The sequence below is a fragment of the Capra hircus genome, unplaced genomic scaffold, assembly GCF_001704415.2.
Source record: "Capra hircus breed San Clemente unplaced genomic scaffold, ASM170441v1, whole genome shotgun sequence".
NCBI classification, from domain to species: domain Eukaryota; kingdom Metazoa; phylum Chordata; class Mammalia; order Artiodactyla; family Bovidae; genus Capra; species Capra hircus.
In genome coordinates, this window is record NW_017189607.1 from 323697 (window position 1) to 343132 (window position 19436).

General features: G+C 47.5%; 1 protein-coding gene across 1 annotated transcript in view; it reads left to right on the top strand.

Moving 5' to 3' along the window:
• LOC108634562 (testis-specific Y-encoded protein 2-like) overlaps positions 1 to 19436 on the top strand; it is a 169944-nt gene that overhangs the window by 81849 nt on the left and 68659 nt on the right. Inside the window, 6 exon segments of the mRNA XM_018044550.1 lie at positions 8310 to 8346; positions 8349 to 8503; positions 10201 to 10278; positions 10433 to 10544; positions 10644 to 10789; positions 10909 to 11020. Of these exon segments, the coding sequence (XP_017900039.1) occupies positions 8310 to 8346; positions 8349 to 8503; positions 10201 to 10278; positions 10433 to 10544; positions 10644 to 10789; positions 10909 to 11020 (640 nt within the window).

A 19436-nucleotide genomic window follows, 5' to 3' on the forward strand; every position in this document is an offset into this window, starting at 1 on the left:
GCCCTGCACTGACCCAATAGGGCCCTGCCTTTGTTCAAGCCCCCAACAAACACTCCTGAGCTCACATCTCGGTTCCAGCTCTGAACCATGCTGGGTCCTAACTTTGTTTATACCCCCGAGAAACACCTCTGTGCCCACATCAATGTCCCTGCCATGAACCATGCTGGGTCCTGCACTTAGTCAAGGCCCCTATAGACATAGCTGAGCCTGCATCTGACTCTCACGCTAGTTCCGGCCTTACTCGAGCTACTGACCAACAGTCCGGAGCTGACAAGTAGCTCGATGCCTTGGAATATAGTATGTACCACCATTGTTCAGTCCATCAGGAAACACAGACAACCCCACATCCCACTCGCTACACTCAAGAAGGCTTGGGTCATGCCTTTGAGCAAGACCCCGACAAACACTCCTGAGCCCTAGGACACTAGGTCCCTGCAGTGAACCAGGCTAAATCTTGCACTGGATAAAGCCTCTGACAAACACTCCTCAACGCACATCTGTTGTTGAAATTGCCGAAAAATATTCCTGGGCCCATGTCTAGGTCCGTGCACTGAATCAGGCTGAAACCTGCCCTTGTACAAGACACATACAACACTCCTTAGCGCTGATCTGTGTCCCTGAATGGAACCAAGCTGGATCCTGTGCTTGTTCAATCCCCTGAAAACGACTCCTGAGTCCACATCTAGCTCCCTTCGCTGACCCAGGCTGGTCTTGCACTTGTTCACATCTGGAGAATCACGCGTGACCCGCATACGGTCCCTGCACTAAACCAGGTTGGGCCCTGTACTTGCACAAGCCCTTGACAAATATTCCAGAGCCCACATTTCAGTCCCTCTTCTGGTCCAGACTGGGTTCTGGCCTTCTGCAAGCCCCAGACAATCGCTCCTGGGCCCACATCGCTGTCCCTGAACTGAATTCTGCTGGGTCCTGCACTGGTTCTATGCCCCGACTAACACTCTTTAGCCCATATCTCACTCCCAGAACTCACTCATGCTGGACCCTGCCTTTAGTCAAGACCCGACAAACACTCTGGAGCCCACAACATCGTCTCTGCACTGACCTAGGATGGGTCCTGCATTTGTCAAGGTGCCGGCCAACACTACTGAGCCTCTCTCTGACTCTCAGGCTAGGCCTACCATATTCAAGCACTTGACCTACAATCCTGAGCCCACAACTTGCTCCATGACTCTGAACTAGTGTGTGTCCTTGTGTCCTGCCCTTGATTATTCCCCCCAGGAAACACTCTCCATCCGGCATCACACTCACTGCACTGAAAAAGAATCGATGTGCCTTTGTGCAAGACCCTAACAAAAACTCCCAAGCCCACATTTCGATCCCTATGCGGACAATGCTCAGTCCCGCCCTTGTTCAAGACCACAAGAAGTACCCATGAGCCCACATCTCGGACCTTGTACTGAATGAGGCTAAGGTCAGCCACCATGAAGCCTCAAGGGATACTTCTGAATCGACATCTAAGGACCTGCACTAACCCAGGCTGGGCCCAGGCCTTGTGCAAGACCCTTGCATCACTCCTGAGCCTCCCTCCCTATCTCCACACCGAATCATGCTAGGTCCTGCCCTTCTTCAAGGCCACGACAAATACTTCTCAACACACTTCTCAGTCACTGCTTTGAACCAGGCTAGCTTCTGTCGTGAAAGCAATACAGACAACCCTGAGCCCAAATGTCGTATCCTGCACAGATTGAGGCCATGCGCTGCCCATGTTCATGACTCCTAATAACAGTCCTGAGCCAATATCTTGAGCAAGGCACTGAAGCATTTTGGAAGCTACCCTGTTGCACCCCAGCAAATGCTCCTGAGCCCCCATCCTGTGCCCTGCAGTGATGCCATGGAGGATCTGCCTTTTTTCAAGCCCACGACAAACACTCCTGAGCTCACAGCTCTGGTCCAGCACTGAACCATACCGGGTCCTGCCTTTGTTTAGGCCCGTGAGAAACACTCCTGCGCCTGCATCTCCGTCCCTGCCATGAACCAGGCTGGGTCCTGTAGGTATTCAAGGAAGTGAGCAACATAACTGAGCCTGTATCTGATGCTCATGCGAGTTCCCGGCCTTATTCGAGCCTCTGGCAAGCAATCCTGAGCCAACAAGCAGCTCCATGCCTTGGAACTATGGTGTGTACCGCAATTGTTCAGTCCCCCAAGAAACATGGGCAATCCCACATCCCACTCGCTACACTCAAGAAGGTTGGGTCATGCCTTTGAGCAAGATCCTGACAAACACTCCTGAGCCCTAGGACACTAGGTTCCTGCAGTGAACCAGGCTGAATCTTGCACTGGACAAAGCCTCTGGCATACACTCTTCAGTGCACATCTGTTGTCCAAGCTTCCGAAAAATACTCCTCGGCCCAACTCTAGGTCCGTTCACTGATTCAGGCTGAGTCCTGCCCTTGTGCATGACACCTACACACTCCTTAGCACACATCTGTGTTCCTGAATGGAACCAAGCTGGATACTGCTCTTGTTCAAGCCCCTAAAAATGACTCCTGAGACCACATCAAGGTCCCTTTGCTGACCTAGCCTTCTCCTGCGCTTGTTCAGATCTGAGAGACATGTGTGAGGCCACATATGGTCCCTGCACTGATCCTAGCTGGGTCCTGTACTTGCACAAGCCCTCGTCAAATATTCTGGAGCCCACATTTCAGTCCCTCCACTCATCCAGACTGGGCCCTGGCCTTCTTCAAGCCTGAGACAATTGCTCCTGGGCCCACATCGCAGTCCCTGAACTGAATTCTGCTGGGTCCTGAACTGGTTCCATGTCCTGACCAACACTTTTAAGTCCATATCTCACTCCCAGAACTCACACAGTTTGGACCCTGCCCTTAGTCAAGCCCCAACAAGCATTTCTGAGCCCACTACCTCATCTCTGCACTCGTCTAGGATGGGTTCTGCCCTTGTTCAAGGTAAGGTGCCAGCCAACATTGCTGAGCCTCTCTCTGACTCTCAGGCTAGTCCTGGCCATTTACACCACTGACCTACAATCCTGAGCCCACAACTTGCTCCCTGACTCTGAACTAGGGTGTGTCCTGCCCTTGGTCAATTCCCATAGGAAACACTCCCAATCTGGCATTGCACTTACTACACTGAGCAAGGCTCGACGTGCCTTTGTGCAAGATCCCAACAAATGCTCCCGTGCCCACATTTCGATACCTACGCGAACCATGCTTGGCCCTGCCCTTGTTCTAGACCACGAAATACCCCTGAGCCCACATCTTGGTCCCCGTACTGAACCAGGCTAAGGTCTTCCCAATTGAAGCCTCAACGGATACTCCTAAATTGACATCTAAGTACCTGCACTGACCCAGGCTCAGTACAGGCCTTGTGTGAGACCCTGCAAACACTCATGAGCCTCCCTCAAGGTCGCTGCACCAATCCAGTCTGGGTCCTGCCCTTCTTCTACACCGTCAAATACTCCTGAGGCTCATTTCAGTGCTTGACCCAGACCAGACTGGGTCCTGCCATCCATCATGTCAAATGCTTCTGCACCCACATCTCGGTCTCTGCACTGAACAGAGCTTCTTCCCATATGCAAGCACTGACAGACAACCCTGAGACCAAATGTCTGGTCTTGCATGGAATGAGGCTAAGCGTTGCCCATATTCATGACCCTAATGAAGGCCTGAGCAAACATCTTGAGCCTGGCACTGAAGCGTTTTGGGTAATGCCCCAGTTGCACCACAGCAAATGCTCCTGAACCCACATCCTGGGCTCTGAACTGAACCTGGCAGGGCCCTGCCTTTGTTCAAGTCCCAGACAAACACTCCTGAGCTCTCAACTCGATTCAGGCTCTGAACCATGCTGGGTCCTGCCTTTGTTTACACCTCTGAGAAACACTCCTGACTCTGCATCAACGTCCCTGCCATGAACCAGACTGGGTCCTAAACTTATTCAAGGTCCTGACCAACATAGAGCCTGTATCTGACTCCCATGTGAGTTCCTGGCCTTATTCGAGCCACCGGCAAGCAATCCTGAGCCAACAAGAAGCTCGATGCCTCTGAACTATGGTGTGTACGGCCATTGTTCAGTCTCCCAAAAATCACTGGTGATCCCACATCCCACTCATTGCACTCAAGAAGGCTGGGTCATGCCTTTGAGCATGACCCCGAGAAACACTCCTGAGCCCTAGGACACTAGTTCCTGCAGTGAACTGGGCTGAGTCTTGCACTGAATAAAGCCTCTGGAAAACACTCCCCAGCACACATCTGTTGTCCAAACTTACGATAAACACTCCTGGGCCCAATTCTAGGTCCGTACACTGAATCAGGCTGTGTCCTGCCCTTGTGCATGACACCGACACCACTCCTTAATGCACATCTGTTGCCTTGAATGGAACCAAGCTGGATCCTGTGCTTGTTCAATCCCCTGAAAAAGACTCCTGAGTCCACATCTAGGTCCCTTCACTGATGCAGGCTGGTCCTTTGCTTGTTCTGACCCTAGAGACATGTGTGAGGCCACATATGGTCCCTGCACTGAACCAAGCTGGGCCCTGTACTTGCACAAGCCCTCGACTAATATTCTGGAGCCCACATTTCAGTCCCTCTACTGATCCAGACTGGGTCCTGGCCTCCTTCAAGACCCAGACAATCGCTCCTGGGCCCACAACGCATTCTCTAAACTGAATTCTGCTGGGTCCTGAACTGGTTCCATGCCCTGACCAACACTCCTCAGGCCATATATCACTCCCAGAACTCACGCAGGTTGGACCCTGCCTTTAGTCAAGCCCCAACATATATTCCTGAGCCTACACGTCATCTCTGTACTGACCTAGGATGGGTCCTGCCCTTGCTCAAGGTGCCAGCCAACACTGCTGAGCCTCTCTCTGACTGTCCCAATGACCTACATCCTGAGCCCACAACTCGCTCCCTGACTCTGAACTAGCGTGTGTCCTTCCCTTGGTCAGTCCCCACAGGAAATACTCCCAATCCGGCATTGCACTCGCTGTACTGAACAAGGCTCGATATGCCTCTGTGCAAGACGCCAACAAATGCTCCCGAGCCCCCATTTTGATACCTACATGGACCATGCTCGGTCCTACCATTGTTCAAGACCACTAAATACCCGTGAGCCTACCTTTCAGTCCATGTACTTAAGCAGGCTATGTTCTGCCCATTTTGAAGCCTCAATGGATGCTCCTGAATTGACATCTTAGGACCTGAAGTGACCCAGGTTGGGTCCAGGCCTTGTGAAAGACCCTTGCAAACACTCCCGACCTCCCTCCAGGTGGCTGCACCAAACCAGGCTGGGTCCTGCCCTCTTTCCACCCCGTGAAATACGCCTTTGGTGAGCCTCCCCATAAGCCTCCTTCAGTGCTTACGCTGACCAGGCTGGGTCCTGCCCTTTTTCAAGGCCACATCAAATACTTCTGAACCCACGTCTCGGTGTTGCACTGAACCAGGCTAGATTCTTCCACTGTGCAAGCACCAACCGAAAACTCTGAGCCAAAAGTCGGGTCTTGCACAGAACGAGGCTAAGCGCTACCCATGTTCATGACCCTAATACAGGCCTGAGCCAACATTGTGAGCTTGGCACTGAAGAATTTTGGGAGCTGCCCCTGTTGCAAAACAGCAAATGCTCCTGAGCCCACATCGTGGGCCCTGAACTGAACCTGACCAGGCCCTGCCTTTGTTCAAGCCCCCGACAAACACTACTGAACTCACATCTTGGTTTCGGCAATGAACCATGCTGGGTCCTGCCTTTGTTTACGCCCCCGAGAAACACTCCTGCACCCGCATCTCCTTCCCTGCCATGAACCAGGCTGGGTCCTGCACTTATTCAAGGCCCAGACCAGCATACCTGAGCCTGTATCTGACTCTCATGCTAGTTCCCGTCCTTATTCGACCTACTGGCAAGAAATCCTGAGCTGACAAGTAGCTCGATGCCTCGGAACTACAGTGTGAACCACTATTGTTCAGTCCCGCAGGAAACACTGCAGATCCCACATCCCACTCGCTGCACTTAAGAAGGCTGGGTCATGCCTTTGAGCAAGACCTTGACAAACACTCCTGAGCCCACCACTAGGTCCCTGCAGTGAACCAGGCTGAATCTTGCACTTGTTCATGCCTCCGGCAAAGACTCTTCAGCACACATCTGTTGTTGAAGCTTTCTAAAATACTCCTGAGACCACCACTACGTCCCTTCCCTGAATCAGGCTGGTTCCTTCCCTTGTGCAAGACACCTACAATACTCCTTAGCGCACATCTGTGTCCCTGAACAGAACCAAGCTGGATCCAGCACTTGTCCAAGCCCCTGAAAACTACTCCTGAGCCCTCATCTGGGTCTCTTCACTGAACCAGGCTGGTCCTGAGCTTGTTCAGAGCCTGAGAGACACTCATGATCGCACATACAGTCCCTGCTCTGAACCAGGCTGTGTCCTGTACTTGCACAAGCCCTCTAAAAATATTCTGGAGCCCACATTTCTGTCCCTCCACTGATCCAGACTGGGTTCTGACCTTATTGCAGTCCCAGACAATCTTTCCTGAGCCCACATTGCTGTTCCTGAGCTGAATTATGCTGGGTCCTGCATTGGTTCCATGCCACAACCAACAGTCTTGAACTCATATCTCACTCCCAGATCTGAAGTAGGCTGGACTCTGCCTTTATTCAAGCCCTGACAAACAGTCCTGAGCCCACAACGTCCTCTCTGCACTGACCTAGGATGGGTCCTGCACTTGTTCAAAGTGGCAGCTAACACTACTGAGCCTCTCTCTGACTCTCAGGCTAGTCCTGGCCATATTAAAGCCACTGAGATACAATCCTGAGCCTGCAACCTGCTCCCTGCCTCTGAACTTTGGTGTGTCCTGCCCTTGGTGAATCCCCCATGAAGCACTCCCGATCCCACATCTCACTAGCTGCACTGAACAAAGCTCGACATGTCTTGTGCAGGACCCAAACAAACACTCCTGAGGCCACATTTAGATCCCTACACTGACCATGCTCGGTCCTGCCCTTGTTCAAGCCACGACAATTTCTCCTGAGCCCACATCTCGGTCCCTATACTGAACCAGGATACGTTCCGGCTATCTTGAAGCCTCAGCGAATACTCTTGAATTGACATCTAAGTACCTGCACTGAACCTGACTTTGCCCAGAGCTTGTGAAAAACACTTGAAGAACCTACTGAGCCTTCCTCTCAGTCCCTGCACCAAACCAGACTGGGTCCTGCACTTGTTCAACCCCGAGAAATACTCCTGAGCCTCATTTCGGTGCTTACACTGACCAGGCTGGATTCTGCCCTTGTTTGAAACCATGACAAATACACTTGAACCCACTTCTTGGTCCCTGCACTGAACCAGCTAACTTCTTCCCATGTTCAAGCACTGACAGACAACCCTGAGCCCAAATGTCTGTTCCTGCACTGAACGAGGCTAAGTGCTGCCCATGTTCATGACCCCTAACAACAGGCCTGAGTCAAAATCTAGAGCCTGGCACTGAAGCATTTTGGGACCTGCCCCTGTTGCACCCTCAGCAAATGCTCCTGAGCCCACATGTCGATCCCTCTACTGATCCAGACTGGGTCCTGACCTTGTTCAAGCCCCAGACAATCGTTCCTGGGCCCACATCGTGGTCCCTGAACTGAATTCTGCTGGATCCTGCACCAGTTCCATGCCCCGACCAACACTTTTGAGCACATATCTCATTCCCAGAACTCAGGCAGGCTGGACCCTGCCTTTATTCAAGCCCTGACAAACACTCCTGAGCCCACAACATCATCTCTGCACTGACCTAGGACGGGTTCTGCATGCATTCAAGGTGCCGGCCAACACTGCTGAGCCTCTCTCTGACTCTCAGGCTAGTCCTGGCCGTATTCAAGCCAGTGAACTATGATCCTAAGCCCGCAACTCGCTGCCTGCCTCTGAGATAGGGTGTTTCCTGTCCTTGGTCCATCCCCCAGGAAACATTCTGTATCCTGCGTCTCACTAACTGCACTGAACAAGGATCAACATGCCTTTGTGCAAGACCCCAGCAAACACTCCCGAACCCATATTTCGATCCCTACATGGACCACGCTCGGTCCTGCCCTTGTTCAAGACCACGACAAATACCCCTGAGCCTGCATCTTGGTCCCTGTACTGAACCACACTAAGTTCTGCCCATCTTGAAGCCTCAACAAATACTCTTGAACTGACATCTAAGTACCGACACTGAATCAGGTTTGGCCCAGACCTTGTGCAAGACCCTTACAAACACTCCTGAGCCTCACTCTCGGACCCTGCACTGAACCAGGCTGGATCCTGCACTTGTTCAACCCCGGGAAATACTCCTGAGCCTCATCTCAGTGCTTATACTGACCAGGTAGGGCCCAGAACCCCGAGTGACTGGCCTGCACTGCAGAGCTGGTGGCCCTGCAGCTGGTGCTGGATCCCGTTAATAAGAAAGCCCAAAGGGTGCACACTCGCCTGAAACATAAGACCTGTGAGAGGCGGAAGATGCATCTAGAACGTAGAAGTGCCATCATCCAAGGAATCCGTGTCTTTTGTGTCAAATTTGTATCCCTTGTTTTGGTGCTTGTGATTTTTTATTTTTTTTTAACCTGGGCTATTGCAAAACTGTTTATAGATCTGGCAGTTCTGGTATAAAATTTACATTTTTGGATGATTTATTGACTATGCCAAAGCCTTTGACTGTGTGGATCACAATAAACTGTGGAAAATTCTGAAAGAGATGGGAATACCAGACCACCTGATCTGCCTCTTGAGAAATCTGTATGCAGGTCAGGAAGCAACAGTTAGAACTGGACATGGAACAACAGACTGGTGCCAAATAGGAAAAGGAGTACATCAAGGCTGTATATTGAGGCCCTACTTATTTAACTTATATGCAGAATACATCATTAGAAACGCTGAACTGGAAGAAACACAAGCTGAAATCAAGATTGCTGGGAGAAATATCAATAACCTCAGATATCCAGATGACACCACCCTTATGGCGGAAAGTGAAGAGGAACTAAAAAGCTTCTGGATGAAAGTGAAAGAGGAGAGTGAAAAAGTTGGCTTAAAGGTCAACATTCAGAAAAAGAAGATCATGTCATCCAGTCCCATCACTTCATGAGAAATAGATTGGGAAACAGTGGAAATACTGTCACACTTTATTTTTGGGGCTCCAAAATCACTGCAGATGGTGATTGCAGCCATGAAATTAAAAGACACTCCTTGGAAGAAAAGTTATGACCAATCTAGATAGCATATTCAAAAGAAGAGACATTACTTTGCTGACTAAGGTTCGTCTAGTCAAGGCTATGGTATTTCCTGTTGTCATGTATGGATGTGTGAGCCAGACTTAAAGAAGGCTGAGCACCAAAGAATTGATGCTTTTGAATTGCAGTTTTGGAGAAGACTCTTGAGAGTCCCTTGGACTGCAAGGAGAGCCAACCAATCCATTCTGAAGAAGATCAGCCCTGGGATTTCTTTGGAAGGAATGATGCTAAAGCTGAAACTCCAGTACTTTGATCACCTCATATAAAGTGTTGACTCATTAGAAAAGGCCCTGATGCTGGGAGGGATTGGGGGCAGGAGGAGAAGGGGACGACAGAGGATGAGATGGCTGGATGGCATCACAGACTCGATGCACGTGAGTCTGAGTGAACCCCGGGAGTTGGTGATGGATAGGGAGGCCTGGCATGCCGCGATTCATGGGGTTGCAAAGCGTTGGACATGACTGAACGAATGAACTGAACTGAGCTGAACAGTTACCTTTCAGCATATCTGTTCCTGATATTAGGTGTGATATTCTTGCTGTTCTGGCTACCACAAATTGATACTTCGGCCTTTCTTGCAGAGGTTCCAATCAAAATTGTCATTAGCACCAGGGACTCTTCAGAGAAAAGGCTTGTCTGGAATCCACATCTACTCCGAAAAGCTGAGTGAATTTAACGGTTAGGTTGGGATGTTTAAGCGGTCATATTGGTTCTAGCTAGGAGTGCTTGTTTTCCAGAAGAAAGCTAACTTTCATGAGGCTGAGGTCCAACTTAGGCTCTTCCTTTTAGGAACAGAACCTCTTCTGGTAGTGCATGCATAGGCACAGCCTTGGGCCTTGTTCGGCGTTCATACAGTCTGTGTCAACATAAATGTGACAAGTTAACTAGTAGCAAGTTGAAGTCAAAACAATGTCATTCTACACTTTAGGCTAGATTTGTTCTTCCAGCACTTTTACCTCTAGCATCTAGAGGCTCCTTCACCTAAAGCAGTTCATGAACTACCCACAAGTGTCAGTTTTGATGAGCAACCAAGATGAAGACATGCTTCACTTCATGACCAACTTGAAGGTCAGGCAGGGACCCTGATGACTGTGGAGCAGAGGTGACTAAGGAGGGGAGAGGACATGGTTTATCCCTGAAAACTGGAAAGGACAGCTCTTCTGTAAAGAGGTTTCACACCCACCCCACCCCCCACCCCACCGCCCACACTTTGTCCTGGCAGGTGGAGGAATTCAGGCATTCCACTCAAAACTACAAGATCACATTGTCCTTTCGGAGGAATAGGTATTTCCAGAATGAAGTGATTGTTAAGGAGTTTCTGATTAACATCACTGGCACGAGGCAGCTCCCTGGATTTTGAGGGTGGGAGCAGAAAAGTGTAGGTTGCATTGGAAAGTGATTTAGGTCTTTCTCCCATACTCCTTTTCTTGCAGGATATCAAGCATCTCATTCCACTCCCATTCAGTGGTACCAGGGGTTTGAATGTAAGGCTTACAGCTGCAGGCACCACGACAGCAGCGTTAATTTCTTCAACTGCTTCTTTGACCACAACTTCACAGGATCTGACTGGATTGCTGAGGTGGGGTACCACGTGGCCACTGGGCCAAAATTGGTGATTTATATTGGATTTCTTGGTGGTGCACAGGTGGGCTCATGGTCTGGCCAGCCCTGTGCTGACCTTGCTCATTTCCCTGGCAGATCATCATAAAGGATCTGTGGCGCAATCCTTTGCAGTACTATGTAAAGAGGAAGACTCCAACACGAGACATCCCGGGAGGACGAGAGTTGGGGCCCCCGGGACTGAGCACTGGTATAAGTGTTGTCCAGGAACTTGGGTCGTTTATGTCACTTGTGGAGAAAGTGAGATTCCGTGGAATACAGAGTGATACCAGGGCATGAGGGAATCAGCAAGAAACAGCAAGGGTGCAGAACTGTAGTGAAAAACAGGTCTAACTAGAGAACCTTGAGGTAGATGAAGTGGCCTGGCCAGGTCAAAGTCACTCCAATTTATATCTAAGTCACTTGTGAAGAAAGTGAGACTCCTTGGAATAGAGAGTGACACCAGGCCATGAGGGAATCAGTAAGAGCAAGTGTAGAAAACTGTACAGAAAAAAACAGGTTCTAACTAGAGAAGGTTGAGGTAGCTGAAGTAGCCTGGACAGGCCAAAGTCACTCCAGTTTATATCTGAGCCAGCTGCACATCTCCGAACTGTCATTCCATGGCCAACAAGTCCACCTTCAGGCTCCTCTTAAATTGGGGCTCATCTACTATTCCTCATGAAGTGTCGTTACCAAAAAAGACTGTGATTCTCCTTTGTGCAAGGCAATTCCCCCACTAACCCATAATTTGATTCGATTTTGATAAATCACACTGGCACCTTCATTCTGAAATACTGACCACTGTGCAGGATTATGGAGAATAGCCTCTTATTTACTTTAACTGTAGGATAATTACTTTGCAATACCTTGACAGATATTGCTGTACACTGCCCAACGTGAATCACCCATAGGTATACACATGTCCCCCCAAATACTGAACTCACCACTCACCACCCTCCCCTACCTGTCTATGGGTTGTCCCACAACATGACTTTGGTTGCCTGGCTTCACGCATCAAACTTGCACTGATTATCAATTTTACATAAGGTAATGTAAATATTTCAAGTCTATTTTCTCAAGTTTACCCACCATTACCATCTCCCACTGAGTCCAAAATCTGTTCTTTCTATGTCTGTCTTATTTTTGCCCTGCATGTTGGATGTTCAGTACAACCTACACAGTCCTCAACTCCATATATTTGTGTTAACATACAGTGTTTGTTTTTCTCTTTCTGACTGACTTCACTCAGTATAATAGGCTCCACTTTCATTCCATCTCATTAGAACTAACTTCGACACGTTCCTTTTTAGAGCTGAGTAACATACCATTGTGTATCTGTACCCCAACTTCCATATGACTTCATCTGCCAATGGACATATAGGTTGCTTTCGTGTCCTAGCTATTGTAAGCAGTTCTAGGGTGAAGACTGGGATACGTGTTTTTAGTATATGCTTAGAGGAGATGTAAAATTTCACAGACTCTCTGTTGTGGAAACTGACTTGAAAGGTTAAAGCTGTCTTTAGTGTTTTGAGAGAGGGTAGGTTTACATATCTGTGTCTCTCTCTGTTTTGAAAGGAAGCCTCCCTGCCCCACAATTTTGAGAAACTTATGATGGAGTGTCCCCCTCTACCTAAAATAGAAAACTGATGAAGCTGCTTTATGTGAATCAATGGCCAGCATATTTCTCTTGGATGGGAAAGTAATGAAGAGTGGTCTGGTGCTGAAACAGATTGAGAGGGAGACGCAAGTAAACCTGAAATATTTCCAAAGGATAAAAAACGTCAACTGCATGTGTCTGTGTATTGTTTGGGCAGGTCCTCATGGCAAATACTTCAGGTGCATGTAGGATTCTCAGTTTTCCACGTGGGAATTATCAGTCCATGGAGAGTTGCAGCAGGGCTTAAGTCATATGTTGGGGTTGTGTCAGGGGACACAGTTCTTCCTGTGGAGTGGGGGTTTGGGAGGATGGAGAAAGATGAGGGGCCCATTACCTGTGGGTCTGTCAGTTTTACAAGGGAAATGTGGATGCTCATGGAAAGGGTCAGGTGAACAAGGACAAGAGATCAAAAGAATGGAACGCAATTTTGTTGGAAGGTTTGGGCCCAGGCATCTTCTCTGTTGCATATCATAGGATATTTTTAGAGTACAGAACAAAGAGAAAGCCTTAATATTCAACACTCTATGAACCTACAAAGCCGTATGGACATGAGTGTGTATATGAGTGCACGGTCAGCTTTACTGAGAGTTCACTAGGGCAAACTAGAGAGAGCTAGTGTTCCAGGTAACATCTTAGGAGATCAGGTATAAGGTATATGGAGGGGGGCTGTGGCCTAGGGAGAAAGTGAGGGGTGGGAAGGCAGTGAGGATATTAGTTTCTTGCAAAAATGACCAGGAGAAAAGATAAATTTCAAGGAATTAGATAAAGGAAAACAGATCCCATCATAGATGTTTGAGGTCATGTGAACTTTGTTATTTTCTCCAGGAACTCAGTTTAGGGACAAAGTGTGCATGGGCAGAAGTGAGGGGAATGAGGATGTTAGGGCCAGCCTACCCAGCCATGTACTCTGTGTCCCATGCTGCTGCTGCTGCTATGGCTCAGTGCTTAATATCCCTTTTTCCAGGAAGGCTTAAGCTCTTTGCCCAAGGCCCTCTGTCAGACCAAGGTGAAGAAGTAACATTTTTCTCAGGAACCCTCCAGTGCCAGTGTCTCTTCCTTGCTGAATGGCTCAGCACAGACTATTTTCAACCGCAAGGGACCTGTCCTTGTTCTAGGGCTTTGTCACTACTCTCTGGGCCAAGGGCCAATGGGAACACCTGGAGCATACAGAGTTCACAGAGGGACTGGTCAGCACTTAGGGTGGTCCTTCTGAAGTAGATAACTGCTTTCTGGAATTGTGTCCACCTTTGGATTGGGCAAAGGACAGACTGGCACAAATGGAGTAGGGAGAGCTGAACATTGTCCCCCACCACATGTCCTCTCATCCCAGATAGAATGGCTCCAACATGGGCATACTTGAGGGTGATGTCCCGCATGAAGTTCTGTCCCACCTGAAGATCCCACTCCACAACTTTTCTCCCTAAAGCAGCATTTCTTTTCAGGGCAAAGGGTAAATGTTGAACGTCAAAGTTCACGGGTTTATGAATGTCCCCGTCAAGGTGCCCTAAATGAGATCTCCTGCTCAGTGTCAGCTTTTGCATTTGAATATCTACACTACAGGTTTGCCCCTTATACAGAGAAGCACCTACAGCTCTAGAAGGCAAGGCTTTGCCTTCTCTGGGTGCTTTCTGAACAGCCAGCACAGGAAACACAGGAAACTTCTCTTCTTACTTTTTTAACCTGTAAACTTCAAACAACCCTAGGAGAAACGTTGAGCTGTTACCTGTCTTTCTCAGCGCTCATTCAAGACAAACTAAAGCAGAAACTATTATGTAATAACTCTACAGCGTCTGTGAGGTGGCATATTGGGGCATGGGTTTCGGGACCTTAGACTTGGCTCATTCTAGGGACTGCATAGCACTTATCCACATTCAGAAGTTTTACTGAGGCATAGCAAGGACGTTAAAGACAAGAAAAGTTTAGGACAGGGTTCCCCAATGCCTAATACGTCCTGCCAACGCTTCAGGACCGGGGTGGCTTTAGATCTAACCTGTCCTGGAATGAAGAGCACAGAGATAGTCCTGGATCAGTTAGTAAAACTGAACTGTGGATGGTTGACTGGATGGGCATTCTCTGGAAACTTGCCATGACTTGCGTCCCAGTTTCTTTAGAGCTTCACTTGGGCCCTAAAGTCTTGGCACTATTAGATTTTACTGCACATTGGATGTGTTGTGCACGGTTTTCTTCCACTGCATATCAATGTGTCTGAGACTTTGTGGATTAGTGATGAATTCATGAGCATTCTGGCTCAATCACCCTGAGCTGCATTTGCTTCCTGCTCCCTGGACGTGTTCATGTTTTCCTATGTTTAGAATGAAGACTGGGTGTCTCCATTGTGTTTGCCCATGAGTGTGAATTGATGTTTCCTCCCATGGATCTGCCTATGCCTCCTGTCTTCTTTCATGTTGCATACTTGTGCCATTATGCACAGCTCTGCTGCCATAGCTCTCTGAGTTTTTGCACATCCCTATTCAACATATATGCATTACGTTGCTCATATTCTCTCATTGTTTTTTAAAGTTTGTGTATCTTTGTTAGAATGCATGTGAATTTGACCCTTTCTTTCATTGCTGGATCAAATGCTTCCAACATCTTGAATTGTGACTTTTTAAGACTTCCATGATATTTGTGCACATCAAGAAATGCTGCATCACAAGAATAGTTAACATGACCCACATCTGGAAACAAGAATATCCACACACTTACACTAATGTCTAATGGGCAAGAATATCACTCCTTGAACTGAGAATATTAATTAGGATCACAGAGAGCAAAGATGTTTCAGGAAAGCATCTGTCAGGAAAATTTTATCTGTCAGGAAAGATTTGGCGTTGACTTGATCAGTGTTCTATAAACAATACTGTAGCATTGAAATACATTGACTTTTACCGCTACCCATGCATTCTCGAATTGATCATTAAACTGACATTGCCCATGCAGAATTTCTTCATGATTATCAGTAAATCATCACCAGGTGATATGAATTGGGGCTGCCTTTCTGTAAAGAAAAAGTGGTTAAAGAGTTCTTTTCCCAGAGAGAAGGCGTACATGATCAGTTTCAATTTCAAATTCCCTTGCTATTTCTGTGTCGTTTCTGGAAGAAATGCACTGGGTCTGGAATTACAACAACCTTACAGACACTGTGAAACACTCCGTGGAGACAGAAGTAGAGAACACAGGTATACGTTACTCAATTGTCCACAGTGAGGACTTCCAATTCTGCCAACCTCTTTGCACGTTAGTCCACCTTGTGAGCAAATCCCATTCACCTTCCAGGATATATCATAGAAGAGGACAGTACTTGATCAACTACTGAGTGAAAAAATTAACTGGGACAAAAAAAGAGGGGTGCATACCAAAGTCCATTATACTGGACAAGTAAACCAATAGTTCTGCAGGTGTCCAAGTTTTCTTTCAGAATTGTTGGGTGTGTGTATATGTGTGTGTGTGGGTGCACACACATGTGCACTGGCAAAAATATGTGTGAGCTCTCTGAACAGCCCTGGCTGGGGGATGGAAGAATGGACACTGAAAACCTGAAAGAGTCTGTATAAGGTACAAAGATCTTGCCAGAGCAGAAGCACTGACGCCCTGCAAAAAAGCCCAGGGATCTCATGATGGAGCAAGCTGTATGTCTAAACAGGTATGTAAATGTAAACATGGATTCCGGAACAGAAAGGAGAGGCAGGCCAAAAGCACCGGGGGGCAGTCATGGAGGATACAAAGGAGCAGAATGGGCCAGATTCCCAGGCACAGAAGAGGGGATACACACAGCCCCTAGACTCCTGGCTACAAAGGGTTTCCTGTCCTCAAGTGAAGGAGCACTCTTTCCGCAACATGACCAGCCATATGAACACAGCTTGCCCTTTTCCTGTTGGGTTTGGGAGACTGATGGCTCTGTAGCATAAGCAGCTGCTACATTCAGAGTTTTCCAGTTTGAAACATCACTCCTTAAAAGGGTGTCTTAGGTTGATCCTCTCACCCCTCCCAGTCCAACAGGCCTGGGCTGATGGGGTAGGCTGGGGTGTGTTCTCACCTGGAGGCTAGATGAGAACAGAACTCCTTTGGAAGGGACTCTGTACAATAAATGGGCAGACTTCAATTCCTCTGGCACTGGTGAGTCATGGCTCTTAGCAGGACACTCTTCTTAGCATCTCTGGATATAGAGATGAATCTCTCTCTACATAGAGAATTCCATGTTTGTGTTACATTTTGACATGTGGGCAAAAGTGTTGTATATGAAGCACGGAACTCATTATTTCACATAAGAATACACACATTAAGTTTTATTGAATGAATAATGGAATTCTCTATATTTCACCTGTGAAAATCTCACCACAAACTTTCCAAAGCAAAAATGGAATTCTCCATATTTTATATGAAAAGTACGCACCTATTATTTTCCTACATGAAATATGTAGTTCTGTGTATTTAACGAATGAAAATCTGGGCACTGATTTTCCTACATGAAATGTGGATTTCTCTACTTTGGCATTTGAACATCTAGGCACAGAGCTTTTTCCTATGAAATATGAAATTCTTGTATTTCACATTGAATTGGGAATAAACAAGGTAACATGAAAATGGAATTTTTCATATTCTCATTTGAAAATCTGTGTGCTGACTTTCCTTCATGAAATACAGAATACTGTATATTTAACAACTGAAAGATTTGGCATCAATTTTCCTACCAGAAATACAGAACTTTTTATTTCATACATAGAGTGATTTTCATGCTTGAGGTATGAAGTGGTTATAAATATGAAGTCAATTCTAGTTCAAGGTGGTGAACTGGTATGTCAAAAACTTAGAGGATGTGATCACACCTAATAATTGAACACTTCCTGTTCTGAAACTGAGAGACTTGATAAAAATTTTTCTTTTATTCAAAATGGGGGGAACAGATATACTAAATAAGAGATATAACCCCAAGACCTGGATTTTATCTCTTTAGCCACATTTAATCTTCAGCAGGGTTGCTTTAAAAAGCCACATGTAAGAACAATCAGTTTGTGGACCTGAACAGCTGTGGTCAGCAGGCCTGATGTGAATTCACAAGTGAGCTCAAAGGCAGTCAAGAGAGTATTCTAGATCCTGGCTGCTGCTGCTGCTATGTTGCTTCAGTCGTGTCCAACTCTGTGCGACCCCAGAGACAGAAGCCCACCAGGCTCCCCCATCCCTGGGATTCTCCAGGCAAGAACACTGGAGTGGGTAGCTGTTTCCTTCTCCAATGCATGAAAGCGAAAAGTGGAAGTGAAGTCGTTCAGTCATGTCCGACTCTTAGCAACCCCGTGGACTGCAGCCTATCTGGCTCCTCCATCCATGGGATTCTCCAGGCAACAGTACTGGAGTGGGGTGCCATTGCCTTCTCCGTAGATCCTGGCTGCTACCATTCGAATGTGAATTAGACATCCATGGATAATTTGACCCTGAACAAGCTGTTTGACCTGGCCAGGTCTCAGTGTGCTCATCTATAAAATGGGTGTGAGGACCTCCCTGGACCTCCAGTGGTTGAGACCTTGCCTTCCAATAATGGGGGGTATGGCTTTGATTCCCAACTAGGGGAGATACGATTCCATGTGCCTTGTAATAAAAAAAAAGTTTTCAAAGAAGGAAAATAAAGCAATATTACAACAAATTCATAAAAGACTTAAAAACTGTACACATTTAAAAAATATTACTGATAAGAAGCACAATGAGACATTGGTCAGCAACCTGCTTTCATTCTACAACTATGTAGCAATTACTGTCCTAGACCCCAGCAGGGAGCAGAAGGGACTCCCCAGAGAGCTGCAATTCTGGTGGTGATTTTCACTCACTGGATTCTACAGACATGAACCTGCATATCACTCCAGAGCACTGTCATCCAACAGCAAGGAGATCTGGAAGCTTTACTTGCCCAGATTAAACAGTGAGCATAAAACACTTGGCAAATTAGGAGAGAAGTAGAGAGGAGGGCTTGGGTGGTGGATAGGACCCATTGGGAATCTGGGATTAGTAGATGCAAACTATTATACATAGAATAAACAACAAGGTCCTCCTGTATAGCACAGGGAACTAGAATCAATGTCCTGTGCTAAACCATAATTTAAGGGAATGTGAAAAATATATGTGTATATAACTGAATCATTTTCTTTTACAGTAGAAATTAATACATTTTATATCATCTATACTTCAAGAAAACAAATTTTAGAAGACAGAACCTAAATGTAGAGTGTTCCCACAGGTGAACACAGAGCAGGCATGCATGCCCACCATGTTCCTAACAAGGAACATGCCAAGAGGACAGGTGAGTTGGGAAGGGACTCCACCGCTTCCAGGTCCCCTTTAATTCCTGGAAAGATCCAAGGCTAGCCGACCCCTCTCCCACCACTGGCACTCACTTGGCTAGTGTATTTTAGCAGAGTCTGCAGTGACTTCAGATGAAGTGGAGGTGACGGGTGGGACTGATCGAAGATGCAAGAGTGCTCATGGACCCTGAGCTGTTGACCAGGAGCAACGACTAGGTGCTGGTCACCAGGGTGTTGGTGGAAGTGGTTGGGTTCTGTGAGATCTCTTTGTGCTGGACAGCTGTGAAAGCAAATGGTTCCTGGTCACCCCACCGCCTGAGGAAGCCTGTCCCAGTTTGAAGCTGTGGTGGGAGGAGGGCCCAATCCACACTCTTCAAGTTTCCCTGCTTTCCAGAGACAGTGATTCTCCCATTGGCCAAACTTCAGCAAAGCTCCAAGGAGTGCTTTCTCAGCAAGGCCTCCACGTAGGTCTTTAAGGACTAATACAGTTTCCAACAGTTCAAGGCTGCATCCCTAGGATGACCCACACCCCTTTAAAGTCCCACCTAAGAAAACTCAAGGCTGCCAATAGAATTGCCTATTTGCTCCAATCAATACCTAAGGATAGGGCCTTTTGCCCTGTCTCTATGAGAGGGCAGGAGCCTGCCTTCAAGAGGTAACTGAGATAGCAACCTCAGATA